Source organism: Lepidochelys olivacea, assembly GCF_965140295.1.
Source record: "Lepidochelys olivacea isolate rLepOli2 genome assembly, chromosome: 19".
In the NCBI taxonomy this organism is placed as follows: Eukaryota; Metazoa; Chordata; order Testudines; family Cheloniidae; genus Lepidochelys; species Lepidochelys olivacea.
Window position 1 is genome coordinate 12025471 of NC_140429.1, and position 21703 is coordinate 12047173.

Genomic DNA, 21703 nt, shown 5'->3' on the forward strand with positions numbered 1-21703 from the left:
GGCTGTGTCTCTGTCCCAGTGGGAAGCATCCTCTGACCCAACCCCCAAACTTCGGAGCAAGCCCCAGCAGCTCCAGACCCAACTACCTCCTGTGTCCCAGGCCTTTCTATTTTGGGTCACTCCATCAGATCATCTTGGACACACACACACACACACTCCCCCCCTCACCTGGCTGGTCAGCATGGGCTGGCTTAGCTGGGCACCAGGCCCAGCCTGGCTTCGTGTTTGTGTATTGCTTTACCGCATCCCAGCTCCTGTTTCCAGAGGACAGGACAACGGCCTGCTCTCCCGGCTGCTCCTGATAAACATTTCATGGCTTCCTAAAAGGATACATCTCTCGCAAGAGGTATCCCTCCGCCTCTTAAAAAGACGGGACACTAAGGGCGAGCAAGGCTATTATCCCTCTGCACAGCAGATGAAGGCCAGCATTGTCCCAAAGTGATGAGATAGCTGGGCCCTGAGAGGCTGCATTTCGCATTAGGGTTGGATAAGCTGCTGGGGAGGGGAGCAAAAAGCCACAAACTGGCCCCGTTGGACTTCACTGAACCGAAGTCACATTTGGGGAAATGGGCGTGTGGATGGTCAGCGAGACGGTATCCCACCGGCTCAGAGGAGACTCACGCACTGGGAGCTCAGAAGGGATGGCTGCTTCTCCTGCCACCTACACGCCACCCCTGCAGCATGGGCTCTGACAGCCTGGCATCACGACTTAAAACACTACCCTTGTAGTTCTACCACTCCGGAGCCTCCTTCCCCCATCAGTTCTCATATGCTCAGCCAGCTTGGGGCCGACCTGAACACGCACAGCAGATCTCCAAGGGACAGCCAGGTGCTGCAGGAAGCAGGGCTGGCAATTCATTAGATAGCACTTCCTCTTCCAAGTCTATGCCCTCACTCTAGGTGGCACTGCGCTGCCATCTTTAAGGCAGAAATCCTGACATGCACCTTCCACTACTCACGCAATGATCATTCAAAATCCTACCACAGGGTATAAACCCCTATGTCCCAACCAAACCGAACGGGTGAATTCCATTTTAACTCTCTTAAGTTCTCACTGCAATTTCAACTGAATACAGCACTTTACACTGCCTATCCTGAGCCATCCCATTGCTGCACACCGTTAACAGCAGCCATGTTCTACCCCAGAAACAGCTGCAGTTCAGCCATAGCTGAAGCAGTTACTGAACAATTGGTAAAGCACTGAGACAGATGGCATTGTATAGACACACGTAGGATCATCAGTAAGTCTTGGAACACGAGGGAAGTTCCAGAAGACTGCAAGAAAGTTACTGTGGTGCCAATATTTTAAAAAGTTAAATGGGATGACCCAGGAATCACAGGCCGGTCAGTCAGACATTGATCCTGGGCCACATGATGGAGCAGCTGATATGGGACTCGATTAACACAGAACTAAAATTAAATTAAAATAATTAATGCCAATCAACGTCCGTTTATGGAAAATAGGTCCTGTCAAACTAACTTGATATCTTTTTATTGGGATTACAAATTTGGTTGATGCAAGTAATAGCGTTGATGTAATATACTTCAGACCTCTGTAAGGCGTGTGACTTGGTACCACACAAAGATTTGATTAAAAAATTAGGATGGTATAAAATTAACCTGGCACACATTAAATGGATTAAAAGCTGGCTAACTGATAGATCTCAAAATGTACCTGTAAATGGTTAATCACCATCAAGTGGGTGTGTTTCTACTGGGGTCCCACAGGGATCGGTTCTTGGCCCTATGCTACTTAACATTTTTACCAATGACCTGGAAGAAAACATAAAATCCTCACTGATAAAGTTTGCAGATGACACAAAAATTGGGGAGTGATAAATAACAAAGAGGACAGGCCACTAATACAGAGCAATACGGATCGCTTGGTAAGTTGGGCGCAAGCGAACAATATGTATTTGAATAAGTCTAAATGTTGACATTACATTGAGGAACACAGATTGTAGACCGTCTGAACATGATGGAGGACTCTATCCTGGAAAGCAGCGACGCTGAAAAAGATTTGGGGAAGGGGGTAGATAATCAGCTGAACATGAGCTACCAGTGCGATGCTGTGGTCCAAAGGGCTAATGCAATCTGTGGATGCATAAACAGGGGAATCTCAAGTAAGAGTAGAGGGGTTATTTTACACCTGTATTTGGCACTGGTGTGACTGTGGCAGAAATCCTGTGTCCTGTTCTGGTGCCCACAATTCAAGAAGAATGTTGATAAATTGGAGACGGTTCAGAGAAGAGCCACGAGAAGGATTAGAGGATTAGAAAATATGCCATATAGCGATAGACTCAAGGAGCTCAATCTATTTAGGTAACAAAGAGAAGTTAAAGGGGTGATTTGGTCACAGTCTATAAGAACCTACATGGGGAACAAATATTTGCTAATGGGCTTCTCAATCTAGCAGAGAAAGGTCTAACACGATCCAGTGGCTGGAGGTTGAAGCTAGACAAATTCAGACTGGAAATAAGGTGTAAATTTTTAATGGTGAGAGTAATTAACTGCTGGAACAATTTCCCAAGGGTCATGGGGGATTCTCCATTACTAGCCATTTTAAAATCAAGATGGGATGTTTTTGTAAAAGATCTGCTCTCGCTGAACAGGGAAGTCCTGCAACCCATGTTATGGAGGAAGCGAGACTAGATGGTCACAGAGGTCCCTTCTAAGCTACGAATCTCCAGGCAATTAGAGTCCGGGCAACAGGAACTCCCATGGCAAAGTGAAGCTACAGTTCCCCAAGTAGAAGAGAAGCGAGGTGTTACCTGTACAGATTTCTTTGTAGGTGGGGTTTGGGGTGAAGCCTCCTGCATAGCCCACCTGGGTGGAGAAGACGCCCGGCAACTTCCAGAACATCCTCTCGGCTCCCCAAAAGCACCCCATGCCTGGAAAGAACAGGGGATAGAGAAGGTGAATTTAATGCAAAGAGCTTAATCTGAACCCAGGGAGCATCAGTTCGCCCTCAGCCCAACCCTGCCAGGACACAACCTGCTTTGTGGCAGGTCCCTTTCCTGCTCTCCAGCTCACTCATGCACAACTGCCATTGACTTCAATGAGCACTCCATGCCCAAGCCTCAGGGCCGGGATTGGTCCCTAGTTCAGCATGTGGCTTTTAACACCGCAGACACCTACGGGGTCTGGAGAGGAAGTGAGTGGATGCTGCGTGCGACCAGCAGGATGCTATAGAGTCTCTGATCAGATCAAATTTTCCCATTGATCTGAAGGTGCGGGACGCACTTGGCCCTTAATAGCCTTCAGGACTGTGAACAGTGGAGCCCGCCGGTAAAGGGCTGTTGACAGTGGGTGGAGGGGCTGACCAGAGGTGATGAATGAAACTGAGCAAAGGACAGTTGCCTGCAATAGCTTATCAGCAGTGAGATCTAGGCTGTGGAACAGCATCCCCAGGACAGAGGGGGCAGACAGGGGACAGCCAGATTCTGAGCAGGGTATTGATTATGGGGGCCCGATAGCTCTCCCTCTCCATCTCCCACCTCAATGGTTCATCCTCCATACGGCCCATTCTGGTCCAAGTTCTAAAGGGAAGGAGGAGGGGCAGCCCGCACTCTCACCCAACCAATGCCCCACCACCAAGTTCGAGAAGGGAGAGGGAACAATCCACATACCAAAAATGGCCATCTGCATTCCCTCTGGGAACGGTGGGAGCATCGCATTCCCGTTGACAGCATGTTTGGCTGCAGGAGGAGAGACAGACATGGATAAGCCCCTTTGCCAAGTCTTTAATAGCCATAATCCCTAGTCCTTATACAGTGCGCTCCATCAGAAGATCTCAAAGCGCTTTACCAAAAGAGGTCAGTATCTTTATCCACATTTTAAGGATGGGGAAACTGAGGCACAAGGAGGTGACGTGACTTGCCCAAAGTCAATCTGCAGGCCAGGGGCAGAGCCAGGAATAGAACCCAGGTTTCCCCGAGTCCTAGTCCAGTGCCCTAGCCACATCAAATTACTGAAAGCTTGCCACCAAGCTTTAGCTGCCTGCCAGAGAGGAGCACCTGGAATCCCCATCCCCAGCTAGACCCAAGAGTCATGTCAATCTGGGAAGCCAAGACCAGCAGTGGCTGATCCCAGACACGTCAGCGCCATTCATTGTGCTGCATCAGGGGTTCTCCAGCTTCTCCCAGAGATGGCCTTGCGGACTCCCTGCACCTTGATCCGCCCCCCACAGGTCCCCACAGAGCTCTTAGTTATTAGGCACAAAGCGTATGCTCAGCCAGGTCAAAGAGATGTTTGGGGCCTGGCCCATCGTGATGAGCCCACCGACTAAACAGCCCCTTTCCTTAGCTGTTTCCATACAGCTTCTGGTGCCCTTGTGCTGGGCGTGTCTGGGGTGGCTGCCAGCTCTTCGGGGCAGGGGCCACGGCTCTATCGTCTGCCCCTGCCCCGCTTGCTCGTGGGGTGGATCTGAGCAGTACGCTGTCTGCACTCAGATTTGCTCCACCAGGAAATCTCAGCTCATTTCTTGCACCTGGTGTTCAGGGAGGGCCCCCCATTCCCTGCCTCCTCCCCACTTTCCCCAGTCTCCACAAGGTCAAGGAACTCTCCCTCCTCCAGGGGTCACAGGCAGAGCAGCAGCAGCTCAGCTGGCCTGAGAGCCCAGGAGCCGCCTTTGTGACAGCGACTGGACCACACACGCCGGGCCGTGGGTACACAATGGAAACCCAGGAAATGCAGCACGGGGCCCTGCAGCAGCTTCTCTTTGCCTGTCGCCCAGGCTCCATTGCACACATGATCAGCCCCTCAGGCGGCATGAAACTCACCCCTCAAGCCCCGTGGGGAAGGCGTAAGCGGGACTCAAGATCTGGGCACCCCCCATGCTGGCCCTTTGCTGCACAGGGGTGAATTTCACCTTCATAACTCAGCTATTCCTAGAAGGTCAGTGCCCTGGAATGATCCCAAGAAAGCACAGAAAAAATGGAGCCCTTCAGAGTCATCTAAAGCCCCGAATCCCAGGGCCTAAAAAGCAGGCAGAACCATGGGAAGGGGAATCAGAGGTTGGAGGCTCCTAACGCTAGTTAATTCCATCAAGGACTCAGGGGTCTGAGCCTTTAGTCCCTTCTATCTAGATGCCCCATTGAACAGAGTGTTTGGAGAGGGTGTAGTGCAGCCCGCCATCCATGCCACAACTGCTGGATCCCTGGCCAAGACTTCCGGAGAGCCTGCGTGGGGATAGCACAGGCTGTGTTAGCCAAGAGCCAGAGAGAACCACAGGGTCTGTCTGGGTCCAGCAGCTTCCAAAAGGAATCCTCTTTCCATTCATTACAGCAGAGCCCTGGCTACAGAGACATCCCCATCAGAAACATGATCTGCCACGAAAGGGTCCGAGTACATGGGCACCGGGGGTCGGAGAAGATCGTTGGAACCACAGGACCAGAAGGGACCTCCTGGGTCATAGACTCCAGTGCCCTGGTGTGGCAGGTCACCCCATCCACAAATCAAGCTCCTTCTATCTTAAAACTAGTTAGGCTGCTTGCCCGGATGCTGCCGCACAGTGCATCAGCCCCACAGCCCCAACTGCCTGCTAATCCCCAGTCCAGGAGCTGACATGTAATAGGGTTATCCAATGCCAGCTGGGGATTAGGCCTGCATGGCCCCGATCTGCTCCTTTGTCTCTTCCCCAGGTCTCTATTTTAAGCCTTTGTATCTTTCCAGGGCCTCGTGTTCACTCGAGAAGCGAGAAGCCGAGACAGCTTGTGCAGAGAGCACTCCCCCGCCCCCAACAGATGGGAAAATCTATGTTCCCCGACAGCCTGGGAGAGATCAGCTGAGCGTCACAGCCTGGGGTGAGGGAGGAGCCCGGACAGCCCTGGCAGATGAACGCAGCTCAGCTCGTGCACTGTAAATGGGATGAGGATGGCACATAAGCCAAAAGCTCCTCCTAGCACGCAGGAGACCACCATGCTTAATGGCCTCAAGCCTGCTGCTTCGGTTTTAACAGAGGGGCTGCTCCCAGAGGCAGGAGAGCGGCAGGTGTTCCATGGGGTAGCGGGGAGAAGGGTGTCTATGGGGCTGCCCGGGGAGGCAGAACCGGCTTCTCTCCCCCCAGCTGCTGGGGCAGGTCGCTTCTCGGAAGCCGACTGAAGGATGCTCAGATGATTTATGAAGGTGCCTGTACAAGGCAGAGAATACAGCTGCCTGGCACTAGATGGTGCCCATGTGGGCAGACACCATACTGCCTTCCCACACACAACTCTGTGATGCGCCTCGATCCTGACCCGCAGCCCACTCTGCTACACCAGTCCTGGCCCCCTGCCCCACCCTCCCCACATACAGAGTTCTGCCAATGCCCCTGTTCCCAGCCTGCAGCACCTGGTTATTCCAGTCCAGTCCCCCCATCCCCCAAGCCCAACCCACAGCCCCCTTCTTTTCCAGTCCTGTCACCCCAGCTCTGCCGGTGCCCCTCAAGCCCAACCCACAGCTCCCCATCACCATGCTAGTCCAGGCCCAGGCTCCTCACACAGGCAGCTCTGCAGCGATCTCTTTCCCCAGGCCTTCCCACTTTCCCAGCAGCGCGTCTCCACAGAGGTTTCAGAGTAGCAGCCATGTTAGTCTGTATTTGCAAAACGAAAAGGAGGACTTGTGGCACCTTAAAGACTAACCAATTTATTTGAGCATAAGCTTTCGTGAGCTACAGCTCACTTCATCTCTAGCTCACGAAAGCTTATGCTCAAATAAATTGGTTAGTCTTTAAGGTGCCACAAGTCCTCCTTTTCTTTCTCCATAGAGGGTTTTCAGAGCTGCTCTAATTCCATAGGAATGATCTGGGGGCAGTTCTCTGGCCTGTGTTATATGGGGAGGTCAGATGAGATGATCACAGTGGTCTCTTCTGGCCCTGGAAGCTATGAATAGCACACTGCCATTCTCGCAGCATGGATGCCCCTGAGTGGGTGACGCGGCAAAACACTGAGCACTGTCAAAGCAGTTTCACTTGTGTCCTAGTGATCAGACGCCAGGTCTGCAGAGGCTATCGACTGGCGAGCATGAAGTCCAACAGGGCTTGCTGGGTGGAGTCTCCTTCCCCCCACTCCAGGCAAAGGATCAGCCACTGAGCTGCTGCGGTCACAAGGCAGAGCATCCTTCTCCTAGACCTAGGTTTTCTTTTTCTCTGGCAGTGTCGCTCACAGGGAGCCACAAGCAATTGCCTGCTCCACATCCAAACCCACGGAAGGCATCGCGCCTTCATTAAGAGACGGCCCGTCTCCCGCCAGAGACGTGTGCCTCTTGGAGCCAGATCTTCAGGCAGCAGCATGCATGGTACGGGCACGGTCCCTGACAGCCCACCTGAGGTTAGAGCCGCGTGGGGACCAGCTGAAGTGAGACTCTTTCGAGGAATGGAAGAAAGGGATCTCCACCGGGAACAGGGAGCCTGGCCTGGTGCCTGCCTTGGTTTGGTCACTACAGTCAACACCAGCCCTGCCTCAATCCCACTCAGTCCAGAGCAACTTGCCCAGTCCTTGTCTCCCTGATCCCACTCTGCTTACAACCTCCTCCCTGACCCTGCTCCAATACACCTCCACCTTCTGCTCCAAGGCAACAGACTTCTCCCACCCCATCAGGGCTTAACACCATGCCTAGGTCAGGGCAACACAAGAGGCATTTTGACCTCCCCACTCAATGACATGGGCTTTCCTCATCCCGCCCCACCGTCCCTGCTTTGTCTCGGCGGTGGATAAGGTCTAGGAAGCAGACAGACAGTCTTATTGATCTGCAAAGTGCCTGCCACTCTGCTGGCACAATACGTAGGGAAAGATTGGAGCCTGGGGACTGCTAGCTTTATACCAGCAGAGGATCTGCCTCCCAAGTCCTACAGAGAGCTGGTGTACACAAGAGGGCAGACCGTGAAAACTAGCAGGTGAAGAGATGTTCAATACACAGCCAAGCAATCAGCGATCCGTCAACTGCAGGCAGGTGAAGATGGATGAATGGAATCCTGCCACACCAGTGAAAAGGGCATGCATGTTAGCATGGCACAGGAGTGCCATATTTCTGGAGATGATGTGTCCAGACCTCCCTATATGAAAGGGGCCCCTTTTACTATGCGAGTCCATGTTTGATTTCAGAGGGATAATATGTAAGACGCAGGTTACTCATGTAGCATTCACACAGCATGTAGTTTGTCCTACATGGGCCCATGGTAGGGACAAATTAGATGGGGAAACTGAGGTACAGAGCATTTCAGACCAACACTTTCAAAGGTGTCCCACTAGTTTTGGGTGCCTGCCATAAGATAAATGGGCCGGATTTTTCATCATGTGCTGAACAGCTGTTACAGCTGATGGAAGCAGCATGTGCTCAGAAATCAGGCCCAAGGGTTCTCATGTTGGGCACCCAAAATTATGAGACCCTTTTGGATAGAAAGTGGCTTAAGCGACTTGCCCCCGATCAGACAGTGAGTCAGTGTCAGAGCTGGGAGCACAACCCGGAGATCCCTGCCTCCCGAAGCAGCGCGTTCCCCTCAGGACCGGCCTTCCTTCCTTCCATCCAGTAAAGGGCTGGAAGAAAAGACCTTTGCCTTAAATGGCTCCTCCTCGCCAGAGCTCATCGTTCTCAGATTCACACACCCACACGCAGAGCTCTCAGCAACCTAGCAGCTACGCAAGCAATTCTGCGTGACGGGGAGACTGCTGCCAGCATTCACTTAGCACCAGATCCCGGCTTATACTGTATCCGCCTCAGTCTCACATGCTCTCCCAACAGACCTTCCGCCAGAACCTGCGAGCCGAGTGGGGCGGTCTAGGGACCCCCCCCCCACTAGGGAATCATCACTAAGGGAGGCCTGCTGCCCACCCCCCTCCCGTCAGCTCCCCGCTTCTGTGCGGTGGCGCGGCAGGGTCATAAGAGCCAGCTCCAGCACACAGTCCCACCCCAAGGGAATAACCCAATCACAGCCCCATCCCTCCCGGGGCCGTGCTCACCAGCAGCCCCCAAGAGCGACCCCAAACGGCCAGCTGGGTGCAGCAGTGAGAGAGGAATGGCTCGGTGGGCCATACAGGGCCATCTCTACATGGAGGGGGCCTTACAGAAGGCCGGCAGGCTCAGAGGCTGAGCTCTCAATTGACCTGAAAGATCCCCGACGCCGACCGCTCCAAGATGGGTTTATCAGATTCTTCCATCCTGTCCCTGCTAATCATGGAGCCTCCTCCTGCCCTCCCGCACCCCGCAAGGCTCATCTGATGAGCCCAGTGTCTGCATATTCCCCCACCTGTCCAGTCAGGTGGAACAATGACTCTCCATGGTCCTCATCCCAACCTTAGCAGACATAACGCTTCCCAGCTCTAGCCCCGGCCTCCCACGCCATGCCCCCCACCACAGCAACACTGCCAGGACACAGCCAGGGCGGCTCCTAGACCTCGGAGCCCAGTCGATCCCAGGGCAAGGGCCACGCCGGCAACTCCAGGGGCCTTAAGATCAGGCCGAGTGATCACCACCCATTGCACGAGGGAGCATCCCTCCATATGTAAGGAAGATCCTGACTTCACGCAACCCAGCCCCTTACAAGGAGGCCCAAGCCCCGTTCCCCACCCCGAGCCCCAGCTCCCCCAATCACATACCCGGACTGGAGCCATTTTATTCTGCTTCCAAAACACATAGCTGCATCGGAGGTGGGGATCTCGTCCTGATTTTCCTAGCTGCCCTTGGCTACCTGCTAAGGACTCCAAAGGTTTAGTAGCCAAATGTGAATAGACTGGAGAGAGTTGGGGGCCGGGGAAGGGAATAGACACAAAAGCCCAGAGTTGGGCTCGGGTCTGCAAGACGTTTCGCTGGCAGCGCAGCCGGGCAGCTTGGCAGCTCGCAGACGATTCCTTCCCTGGCTCTCTCCCCTCTTCCGAGGAGGACAGGCAGGCTACATAATTTCCTTGGCCCGGATTCAATTCAATCAGCACAGGAGCGGGCTGCACTCCCCAAACACCACTCCCGGCTCCGCGGAAAAAAAAAATCACACACAGCCATTGACGGCTACCAACAAGATGTGGGAAGGCGAGATTTGTTTGTATCATCTTCCAAAAAAAAAAAAAAAAAAAGCAAAGGCTTTGAGCCCCCCCCCCACATCCTACCCTCGACCTCTCCTCCCATTGTATTCCCCCACTCCCTGCACACCGCACCATCAGCCCCGAGCCACCCCAGCCTTCCCTGGCATTGCTGCCAAGCAGCCTTGGCAGCCCTCCAGCCTGTGCCAGCTTTATTCTCTCTCCCTCTGTCTCACGCCTTCCTTGCCAACCTCCATCCCAACTCCTAGTGTCTCTCTGTCCCACAACCCCCCCTTCCCCCCTCCCCCGTCTGTTTCCCCTGCTTTGCAGATCCAGGGAGTGAGCCAACAAAGTAGGAAGAATCAAAAATTCACAGCAACTAGTTTACTTTAAAAAAAAAAAAAAAAAGAGAGAGAGAGAGAGAGAAAGAAAAGCAGCAGTTTACCAACCTCTCAGCGCGGGCCTCCCCCTACCGCGCGGGCCGGTGCCAGTCTGACCCCTCCGAGATGCCCGCCTTGTGCCCACCGCCTCCGGAGAGCTTCCGAATGTTGGGAAGGGGGCAAAGAGAGGGGGTGGGGCAGGAAGAAAGAAGGCGACAGAAGACCAGGCAAGGAGGAGGCTGACAGGAGCTGGAGATCTCGCATCTGAACGGTGCCAGGCTCTTCCCCCCTCCTGCCATCGTGAGAACATCCGCGGGCAGCAAAAGCAGCCACTCTTTTATATGGCACCAGCCTGCTGAGGTGCAGAGCATCATGGGACAGGGAGAGGGGGAAAAAAAGAGGGGGTGGGGGGAGAGGGAAAGCGAGAGAGAGAGACAGAGAAGGAATGAAAAATGACATGCAAGTTTCACCTCTGAGGAAGGCCACTTGGTGACTTCTGAGAACAGGGCTCAGACTCACCCATGGGATTTAAAGAGAGGAGAAGCCAAGGTGTTGCCGGCCTTTCCTGGGTGAAAGGAGACCAAGGCAGGAGCCCGTGCTCACCACAAGACACCAGAGCTCACTTCCCAGCAGCCCCGTCCTGCCGCAGCCCCACTCGCCTCCCAATTTGGAACTGGTGTTGACAGATTCCGCGGTCTCCCATGAAGACGACTACAGAGATGGAAGCCATAGGTCCCAGACACCGAACCCTTCGCTTTCCCTGCAGAGCATCAAGCCACGCAGCTCTGAACGACTGTAGCCCGCTCCACAGGCAGGAACAAAAGGCCCCATTTTACACACACACACCTTGAGGGGAAGGTACAAACTTTTTGGAAGAGGAAAACAGCAGCCAGTCTAACTCACCTGCGATTCATCTTAGGAGGGACACTGTTTGTGAAAGCATCTGTACTGCTATCTAGTTACTATCCTGCTGGCCTTATTAACAGCATTGTCTGTTATTAAATAAAAAAGGATTGTAGCCAAAAACCCAAACAAACAGGGCCTGCTTTTCCAGCTCTGCCATCTGCTTGTATTTCAGGGAGTTTAGAACTAGCCTGGTCAGTTTTACCCTGGTGGCTACTTAGTTTCACTTGCCCCAGCCCAAGGCAGTTCTAGAAGCCCATTTTCCCCCAAAAGTGAAAAGCCATGAAAGCTTTTGCATTCATTGCGGGGCTGCAAGTTCAGGGCTAATACTTTGGCCTTGCAGAACTTGGCAGAGTCCTTTCATCCCCAGCCTTCCTGTATTCTCACCTGTTGGCCACGTTATCCAGCCCCTTTTACCTTCCCATCTCTCACCAGCTTTTGGTTGCAGTGTTGACAACTCTCATGATTTTATCACGAGTCTTTGCAACACATTTGGTGTTTCTTCTTAAACCCACAGCTCCTGCAGTCCTGGGATGATGTGAGACTCTCTGCTCTCGCTAAAAAAGTGGTTTCTAGCCCTCATAGGTGTGGAGAAAAGATTAAAACTATGACACAAACCAACACTCCAGTGCCGGAATGCAAATAAAGAGACCTCCTCCATTTATTAGGTTTTTAATATTGACGATTTTTAAAGCCTAGTTCGTGATTCTGGAGGGGTCTGGTGCATCGTTCTTCAATGCTTTGAGTTGGTAATGCTGCGACTGTGTGCAAGATGGGGTTGGCAGAGGACGGGAGTGAAGACTTGAAAAGCCAACTGACGAAAAAGGGGCAGAAATGGACATTTACGTGGATTACGAATAATGATCGCTCTGGATATTTTTATGAGGATAAAATTTGGGGAAGGGATATTAAACCTCAGGGCTCTCCAATTACTAGGGATTAGGATAAGACCTAATGTAGGGGGTAGATTGTCCCATACCTGCCTGTTGTGGGTTGCTTATACCTTCTTCCGAGGCACCTGGTGCTGGCCACCATTGCAGACAGGACCCTGGGCTAGGCAGACCTCAGCTTTGACCCAGCCTGGCCGTTCCTATGTTCCTGGAAACGCACGGGGTTGCAGGACAGCGACAAACAGCCTGAGTTGGGGGAAGGGGGAAAAGCAACCCCCCATTGCCAGGGATACAGTAATCAGGGCACAGAGCATCACTGGAACATTCCCCGGCAACCAGTCCAGAGCCCACATGAGACAAGAGGCAGATCCAGATCATGGCAGATCCAGCCTCGGAGAGACACGGCCAGAAGCGTAACACTGTCACTGCCCCTTCTGGCCAGCAAAGGTGGGGTCAGGGCACCAGCCTGAAGGGCGCCCGCAGCGCCGGAGGCCCCTCAGCCAGGCACCGCCACGCCCACCCTCATCTACCTTCTCCCTGGCTGAGGAGATTCCCCTATTCCTGCTGCCTGGTGTGCCAGGGAGTGGCCTTGGCCTGGTGGTTCTCTGACATGGGCGAACATCTGCGAGGCAGAGGGGCTCTGTTCCAACGTGAGTCCCACGCGAAGCCCCTCCAACCTTGCACCAGCGTCGGAGCAGGAGCCAGCCCCAGGGAGGGGGTGGGGGGCCACCGACCGCATTTCCCCTTGGGATCACAAGGGGAAATGCGAACAGAGGTCTCCAGGGATGGAAGGCCAGCGCCCAGCCCGCCCCTCCCTCCACACCCCCACCTCCATTCACGGGAGTGTGATCGAGGGGCAAGCCAGCTGTTCTGGGTCAGTCCCCAGCCGCGAGGCACTGAATGGGCCTGCCAGCCCACCACTGGGATGTGATTAGCCACTGGGGCAGCAGGCCACAAGGACCATCCCACACCGAACAGGGAACCCGCTGCAAAGGACTCCGGGCCGCTCTCGGGTCTCATCACTCATGGAAGAGAGCAGCAGGGTGGAGACACTTCCTGGGTTTGCCTTATCCTGCCCTCACCCTCCATTCACTTCCAGCCCACGGCAGCAGCCATAACTCATCTGACTGGAGGGTCGGGTCGGCTCAACTCCCCTCCCCCCACCCAGACACCTGGCCCACAGCTCTCTGCTGAGAGGCCATCCCTTCCTCACCCCCATTCCCCACTCGCATCATCAGTTCCCGGCCAGAAGCATCAACTAGGAGGCTCCAGAGCCTAACAGGTCCCCTGCGCTGGGAGGTACAGATCATTTACTCTCCTACCTAAGTTGAGCCCTTCCCAAATCCCAACGGTACCTATTATCCTATTACAGTAGTCCCAGCAAGAGAAACCAAGGTTCCTTTATGTTAGGTGCTGGCCATACACACTAGAGTTAATCTGACTCCCCGTGGGGTGCCCTACTCTGATGGCAGGCACAGGGGGATCAGTCTGCTCCCCTTTCTTCTGATTTAACAAAAGAGGGGAAGAGTAGAAAGAGCATCACGCGGAAGAGGGTGATGGTGGGGGACTCGCTGCAGGGACCAGTTTATAAGGGGATTGGAGAAACTGCTGATGGCTCCCTCGAAGAGGGAGCCAGGCTGGTGCTAGCCCAGCCCCTACCCTGCTGCCCTCTCCTCATTTGCTAGGGAGAGGGGAGGGGACTGGGTAAGGACCCCACCCCAGAACCAGTGGCTCCAGCCGGGTAGAGTTCCTCCCACTCCAGGGAGCAGGGCTGCAGATGCCACAACGTTCCCCCAGCCACTGCCACAGACCGAGGGCAAAGCTTGGGCGAGGATCTACCAGCTGCCATCTCTGGTACTATACCACTGTCTGCCCCATGTTAGCCCCTGCTGCCAGCTTGGAGAAGTAAACCCTCTTAATACCCCACTAGAGACCACACAGGAAGAGGTCGACTCAAAACCTGCTGCTTAGCTTCATGACATACCTGCCTGACCCTGCCCAGTCCGGGCATGCCCAGGTGGGGCCTTTTGCATCTACACACAGCTGGGTGGGAAGGGCTTTGACACATGCCAGGCTGGGGCTCCTAGCTGGGGATCTTCAGCATAGTTAAGTCATTATCTGCATTTTACTGATGGGGAAACTGAGGCACCAAGGCGGGGGATGTGACTTGCCCAAGGTCATCCAGCAGGCCAGTGGCAGAGCTGGGATCAGAACCCACGTCTCCTGAGACCCAATCCAGTGCTCCTTTCACCAGGCCACATTTCCCCTCTAATTATAACGTATGTATTATTAATAAGCTCACCAGCGACCTAAGATCACATTATACACAAGCCAGGTTAAGCCTTGCCTACCTCCTGGGATGTGGGGGAGGAAGTTCACAGTCAGCATTTGCAGATGGGCAAACTCCTCGGGCAAAGAAAGCAACAGGGCAACATAGCCAAAGCCTCCCAGCAAAACAGTCCGTCTTGACCAGGATTGGAGGGAGGCTGTCAACGGGACATGTTAGCGAGTACCCTGCATCTTAATGCCTAGCGTAGCAGCCCCGATGTGAAGCTTCACCTTGACCAGCTCTGCACGCATCAGCGTCGATGCTGGTTCCCTGTTTGCCAGCACGGGCCAATGCCCCTTTGTGCCCTAGTTGTGCCAGGCCCTGACACCAGTTCCTAAGGGTTTCTTTCCTTGTGCCCCCTGCCTGTCTGCACCTGCCATCTCATCTCACGCATATATCATTAAGCTCTTCTGGTTCTGCATTTGTGCGGCCCTAGTACAACAGATTCCTGGTCCAGGACTGGAGCTGCGAGGCACATGGGTGAGACATCTAATAAACAGCGTGCAGCGCCCAGCACACTGAGGCCCGGGTCCATGACTGGCCTTTCTAACGCTACTGCAATACAAACAGATAGTAATAATCTGAATAGCCTACTGGGGTAGGAGGCCAAGCACCCTCACACCTGGGACAGAGACACAGTCCCAGGGCACGCCGCCAACATCTCAAGTGAAGAAATCAAAGCCACCTCGCTTGCAAGGGGACAGAGATCACCCGGGGCCTGGGAGACGCGCCCGGACACGTGGGGGAAGGGCACAGTTTTAGAACCGCCCCCTGACGCTTTAGGAATGGCCTCTGGGCATCGTTAACCTGCAACCCCCCACCCTGCCCCTCGGGGGCGCGGCCAAGCTCCAGTGTCCTATTGTCCCCCACATGTAGCACCCATTTCATGCACCGAACAGAGCCAGATGCCACATCGGCACAGGGGCCCGTTCCCCCAGAAAACCACAACAATAGGGCTCCACGGGCACTGGTGGGCAGCACCCCCTGGTGGCTCTCTCGTACACCCTCCCCCCCTTGTGCTCCCACCATCCCTCAGCCTGGCAGAGCCCATCGGCTGGGCTTGCCAAGTCTCCTGAATGGTCTTGTTCCACAGACACTTGGGGAGCACTGGGGAGGAGATGGCGGAGGGGGCAGGGAGGAAGGCTTCTGGGCATCCCTCTCATCCTTTCATTCCTCTGCTGTATCCTAGCAACACCATCTGTTGCCATGGCAAGCACAGCCCACCCTCCTCTCCTCCCATCAGCGTGATGGGAGCCCTGTTGGCGGCGGGGCCTCATTCCGCAGCACAGCCCTCGGCACAAGCCTAGAATACAAACAGGGGGTGACTGAGCGCGAAGGGGTGGGGGTAGGAGGAGGACACAGGAAGCAGCCTCTGTTGCATGGACGCTCAGGGTGAGCTAACAGTACAAGGCACATCGGACAGGCCCCACCGCGCAGGGGGGCTTCAGTGGGACACACACCCCAGGGATCAGCGCAGCCGGGAGCATCCTGCCGGTTCCTTCCCCCCAGATATGCTGTCTTGACAATCCACTGCGGAGCCGGTCACTGGGTTCCCAGACCCCCAGAGCCTTTGGGAGGGTACAAACGTGGGGGAGAGCCCCCTCTCCCTAACCTACTAGGGAGGGGATTGCATATAGGGCCAAAGAACCACTTCTGGCCATGGCCTTGCTTTCTCCGACCCCCGCCCCGCTCTGCCCCAGCCATGCCTCCCCATGGGGCTGACTGGCTCTGCTCCTGCCCCACACAGCCAGCACTTGTCCCCCACAGGTCTCCCCCATGGATAAGCCACAGGGCACTTGTGGGTGGGAATTCAGGATCCTTCCCTCACAGTGAGGGAGGGGGAAAGCGGATGGCCCGGTGGGGCTGCTAACGGGACAGGGAGCTGGTCAGATGGATTGTGGTGCTGGCCCCAGACAGATCACCAGCTGTGGACAGAGTCCAAGGCAGAGAAGTCCCTGGCACAGGAGGAATGTAAGGCTGCCGTAAGAGGGCCTGCACTCGTGGGGGGAGAGGGGAGCAGGGCATATCTGTAGCACTTCAGGCTGCAGAGCTGTCCCCAGGGAAGCTACTGGAAGTCAAAGGACGCCCCGGGATGCTCTCACTCCCACCAGGGTCCCACCACACCCCCCTGCACAGGCAGCAGCTGGGCACACAGCCACCTTTGCCCTCCCCTCCCGCTGGGCTCCCCCATACCACACCCGGCTCCCAACCCCCAGCTCATTAGCAGCCCAGGGCGGTTACCAGCCAATGGGGCTGATATGTGAAATGAGTTTCAGTGGGTCTCAGCCAGGGCCCAGCAGCCAACCACTCACCACGCAGAACCCTCTTCCCCCATGGGGCACCCCCGGGAAGGCGCCAGGGAAACAACCAGATTCAGCGCTGCTCTCTCTTCTCCAGCTCTGGCCGGGGGCCCAGCGGCACAAGAATGAACACTGGCACTGGCCACATGGGACCCTGGCCCATGTCACCCAGATCAGCCTTTGCTAATTACACTAGCAAAGGCTGATCTGTAATTTCCTGGGGGCGGTAGCCAGCGTTGGGGCTTTTCCTCTCCAATCAGGCCTTTCATTGTTAGATTCCTGGCTGCCCTGGGCCCTGGCAGGTCTGATGCAGGGAAGGCTGCAGGCAATGGAACAGGTGCAAGGGTAGACTCCTAGCTACGGCCCTGCCCTGGAGAGGAGGGCTGTTCTGGGGGGCACCCGAGTGCCAGAAGCATCGGTTTTCCAAGCAGATCCTAGCACTAGAAAAGGGAGCTTTTCGCTCTGGGACGAAGCCAGAGCCGAGTGACTCAGCAAGGCCTGGACTCCTGGCCTGCCTGCCAGCTTTCTTGCCTAGCCTACGAGAAAGCCGGGAAAGGGCAATAAAAGGAGAGTGGGGGCAGCGTTCATCCTACCAGGCACACGATATGAACAAGACTCATCGCTCTCCCGTTGTTGTCAAAAGCCTCAGCAGGGCCCTGTGGCTCGCCCGCTCCGGCCCAGGGATGAGGAGCTCACACTGCGTCTTTCCCCTACGGCTCTGGTATAGAAACAGCCCCAGGCATCCCCTCCCGCCCCCATCACCGTGGTGGCAGCAGTCTGACTGCACACAGCAATTTAGGACGGGAAGTGAAGAATGGCGCAGCCAAGCCACACGAGGACAGGAGGGCGTTTTGAGAGCCAGGATGCCAAGCCAGCCCACTGACAGTAAGTGTTCACAAGTCTCCCCAGCAATGTATATGGAAGGTGGGCACTGGACTGGCAGTCAGGAGATCTGGGTTTAACTCCCAGCTCTGCCAGTCTCATTGTGTGACTGCGGGCAAGTCACTGAATCGTGCTGGGTCAATTCCCCCTTTCTTCCTCCCACCCTTTGTCTGCCTTGTCTCTTTGCAGGGCAGAGACGCTCCCTCAATCTGTATGTACAGTACCTAGCGCAACGGGGCCCACCTCAGCTGGGACCTCTAGCTGCTACTGGCACACACCGAACTGATCCTGCCAGGATCACAGGGCCACCCCAAGGCTTCTGTGGGGGAGGCGTCAGTGAGATGACTCTATCGAGTCCACGCCAAATGCAACCGCCTCATTTTACGTAAGCCAGGCACGTTTCAAATCTTGCCGTCTCTCCCTGCCCCAGCCGCTAAATCAGAGCCCCACTGCTTGATCCTTTCAGCCCTAGGATCTGTTTGAATTCCCAGTGTGCATCAGGAGAAAAATGGCTAGCAGCTGGGTCATGGGGCGCCGGAGTGAATGAAGGAATCAGAGGAGCATTAGGGGTTGTGAGGCCCTGAGCCAGAGCAATTGGGGGCCTCTGCCCCACTCCTTCTGCCTGCAGTCATGTCGTTGTCCCCCGGGTTGCTGCCAGGGCTTGCCCTGCCCCACCTGGTGCGCCCCTGTCCCTGGCAGGAGCGCCAGGTGGGCAGAGTGGGGCAAGCCCCCAAACCCTGACCCCACTCCCCGGCAGGAGCGCCGAGTAGGTCGGTGTGCGGGGCCACCCATTTTTCCAGGAGCCCCACAATTGGCCAGGGCCCCTAGACACGGGCCCTGTTGGCCCAGTGGCTAATCCGCCACTGGAAGGTAACTGGGAACCCCTTCCCCCTGACAATTCTTTGCATGGCAATCTTATGGGCCAGCAGCTCACAAAGCCCAGTCCCTTGGGGCATTTCTTAAAGGGGCCCTGCAGAGAAAGTTACATGGTCTTGTGCACCTGTTTTGCTTATGTTGGAAGCAGTCAGAATTGTTCTTTTAAAAAACAGGGATTTTTTTTCTTTCCTGCTTGCTTTCTACCCTAGAAATATCAGGAATGGCAAATCGGGTCTTCTCTGGAGGACTCATTTAATGGCATAGAGCTGGAATTGGTGAGCTCTCTCTGAAAAGATAGGGATGATGAATTTCTCACACTTTTTCTAAGGCATTGGAGTTAAACAAAATATTTTTACAAGAATCAAAAGAAAAGCCTCACATCCCTTCTCTTGCATGACACACCAGATGTCCAGTCATCCACAGAGTCTTCCAGGAGTAGATAAGACCTGAATTTTTAGTGTTTAAAAAAACCACCCACAAAAAACAAAACAAAACCTCCTCTGCAGACCTTCTTTGTACATCATCAGGAGAAAAGCGGGGGGGAGCAGGAGTGTGCGTGGCCAGACTTTCTGAGCTGGCATACAACTGATCCAGAGTTAGGTCACAACAGGAATATTGATGATTACCGTACAACCCTCCTGCAGTGGAGACTCCCCCATGCAGGGTTACATGCTGGATTGCAGGCTCCTTGGGGGCAGGGATCATCTTTTTCTTCTGTTTGTACAACGCTACTCACGTAGCTGACTGCACTCACAGTTCAATAATTAAAATGTTCATGAGACCAAATAACCAGCGTAGCCAATTTACCGCCGACTAACCAGCACGATACAGAAAAGGGGACATGCAGCATGTTCCGGAAGCAATTCTGACCTTGCAGCATGTTCACCTCACACAGTAGGTTTGCTTTGAAGATCCACCCTTTATAACCAGGTTGCTTACAAGATAAAAGCACTTTATGCTGCCCCCATGATCCAACCCACAGGTTCCTACCAATTCCTTCTCTCTTGTTTACCACACTCCAAAGCAGCTGGGTGCAGAGGTACTTCCCAGCCAGGGCAAGGACACACCATTCATGCCTCTTGTCTTTTGACACGTTTCCTATTTCTAATGCCAAAGCTGACTTCAGCTTTGCAAAGTGTAGTGGGATACCTGACGTGGGTGAACAGAATTGTGGGACGAGCACATGACATGCAGTCAACAACTTCCCAACATCTACATATGTACACAGCTGGGTGGCCAAACTTACTGACCCACCGAGTCGCATATGACAACCTTCAGAAGTTTGAGAGCCGGGGCGCACCTACCGGGAGTCGGGCCTTCAGCCCCTCAGGATATGCCTACTGGGGCTCGGGGTTTCAGTCCTGCTCCTGCTGAAGCCCTGACAGGCACGTCTTGTGGGGCTAAAGCCCTGAGACTCCCACATCCCTACTGGGCAGAAGCCCCTACCCCACCACCCTGCTGCAAGGCAGAGGTCCCAAGCTCCCTCCCACAGCGGGAGCCACAGTTAGGCCACCCCTACATTACAGGAATACCAATAATAAACCATCATCATAAAAAAAGGGAGGGACACCTAAAGGGCGTCTACACAGCAAAAAACCCAAACCAACCCCAAACTATGGCAGTGAATCTCCGAGCCGGAATCAACTGACCCAGAGCTAAAAGCTGCAGCGTAGCACCTGGGCTCCAAGACCCTCTCCCGTCACTGGGTTTGTGAGGCCAGGCTCCAGCCTGAGCCCAAATGCCAACCCTACTATTTTTGGCCCAGCTGCAGGAGCCTGAGTCAGTTGAGCTGGGCTCTGAGGCTCCCGTGTGTTTGCCTTGGGTTTCACTGTTTAAGGCTACCCCTAAACAGTGAAGGGACCCAGCGCAAGGCTAGGCCTGGAATCTGGTCTGTGCGGGCAGAGACTGCAAAGCCAGTGGGCTCTGCCTGAGTTCAGGGGTCCAATACAACAGGGCCCTAGTTATTTTCAAGTCACCTTTAAACCAGACCAGAGAATAGGAGACACAGTGCTAAGACACTGTCTGGCCCATATCTTTGGAAGTGGAAGGGGCTCTGAAACCCCACCTCTTAGCAGGAGAGCAGGGATATCTCCCCCCAACCCCAACAAACATTACCAGGCCTATCAGCTGAGGCCCTGCAACTCGGTGCACCCATTTGCTTACAAAGATGAAACGTGTTGCACAAAGTCATACTAACCCCCTCCCCTCCTGGAGCCCACTCCTCAAAGACAAAGGGAAGTCTGGAGCTGCCTGTAAGTATAAATATGTGCACTCAAGCACCACAACCCTGCAATCAATGGACGGGGGACTGTGTGTGTGTGTGTTGGGGGGGCACTTGTTGGGGAAGGGCAGTGTATCTTTAAAAGAACATCACAAGCACCCCCCCACACACACACACCTCCTTCCACACAGGACTGGGCTGAGTGAATAAGTCTGGAGGGAGGGGGGCATGGAAGGAAGCCCCTGCTCCCCAAGATCCACTTCCCAGCCATAGAGTGTGAACTTGAGACAACAAGGCCCTTAACACATAGCCACACCCACCAGCCATGCCTTGGCCTTTACACTCCCCTCGCACCCCCCAGCCTGCCTCCCTGAGCCCACATCCGCCCCTGGGCCCCCAGGTCACAGCTTGCACCTCCTTATTACCCCCTGGAGGAGCCAGCCTTGCAAGACAGGAGGAGGAGAATTTCCTTTCCCTCTCCCTGCTCCCATATACAACTGGCCCCCAATACTGACACCCCTCCCCTCACAGCAGCCCACGTGGAAGGTACCTGACACGGTGAGTCTCTGCGCTCTGCCTGGAAGCGCTTCCTCCCGGCTGGGGAGCGCGGTTTTGCCCGGCATGGCTGCAGCCAGGCAAAGCTGCGCGCAGGTGACCGGGCTGCCCCTTGTCCAGCCTCCGCGTGCAACTAACTAGCCAGCAACTTCCTAACCCGGTGGGCGTGGCCAGGGGAGGAGCTAGCACCGGGGGGCGGGGTTAGGGGGCCCCATGGAAAACTCTGAGGAAGGAGCGTGGATTTGCACAACGAATCTAGCTGATGCACTGTGTTTTCTCCCCCTAAGGTGTGTCACTGGGGGAGATGCAATGCAACCGAGGATCTCTGCTGCTTAAGATTTGCAGAAATTAGCGGGGGGGGGGGGAGTGGGGGAGGAA

General features: G+C 54.8%; 1 protein-coding gene across 3 annotated transcripts in view; it reads right to left on the bottom strand.

The window, feature by feature from the left end:
- Positions 1-21457, bottom strand: part of LOC311533092 (mitochondrial peptide methionine sulfoxide reductase-like) — a 43294-nt gene extending 21837 nt beyond the window's left edge. For 2 of the 3 annotated variants that reach the window (XM_084652201.1, XM_084652202.1), the window contains exons 1-3: positions 21321-21457; positions 3630-3698; positions 2772-2891 (exon numbers count right to left, since the gene is read on the bottom strand). In XM_084652201.1, coding sequence (XP_084508327.1) covers positions 2772-2891; positions 3630-3698; positions 21321-21393 — 262 coding nt within the window. In that variant the 5' untranslated portion in view covers positions 21394-21457. Of the gene's footprint in view, positions 1-2771; positions 2892-3629; positions 3699-9572; positions 9785-21320 lie in introns of those variants that run through there. The other variant, XM_084652203.1, reaches the window with a different exon arrangement.
- Positions 21458-21703: the final 246 nt, after the last annotated feature.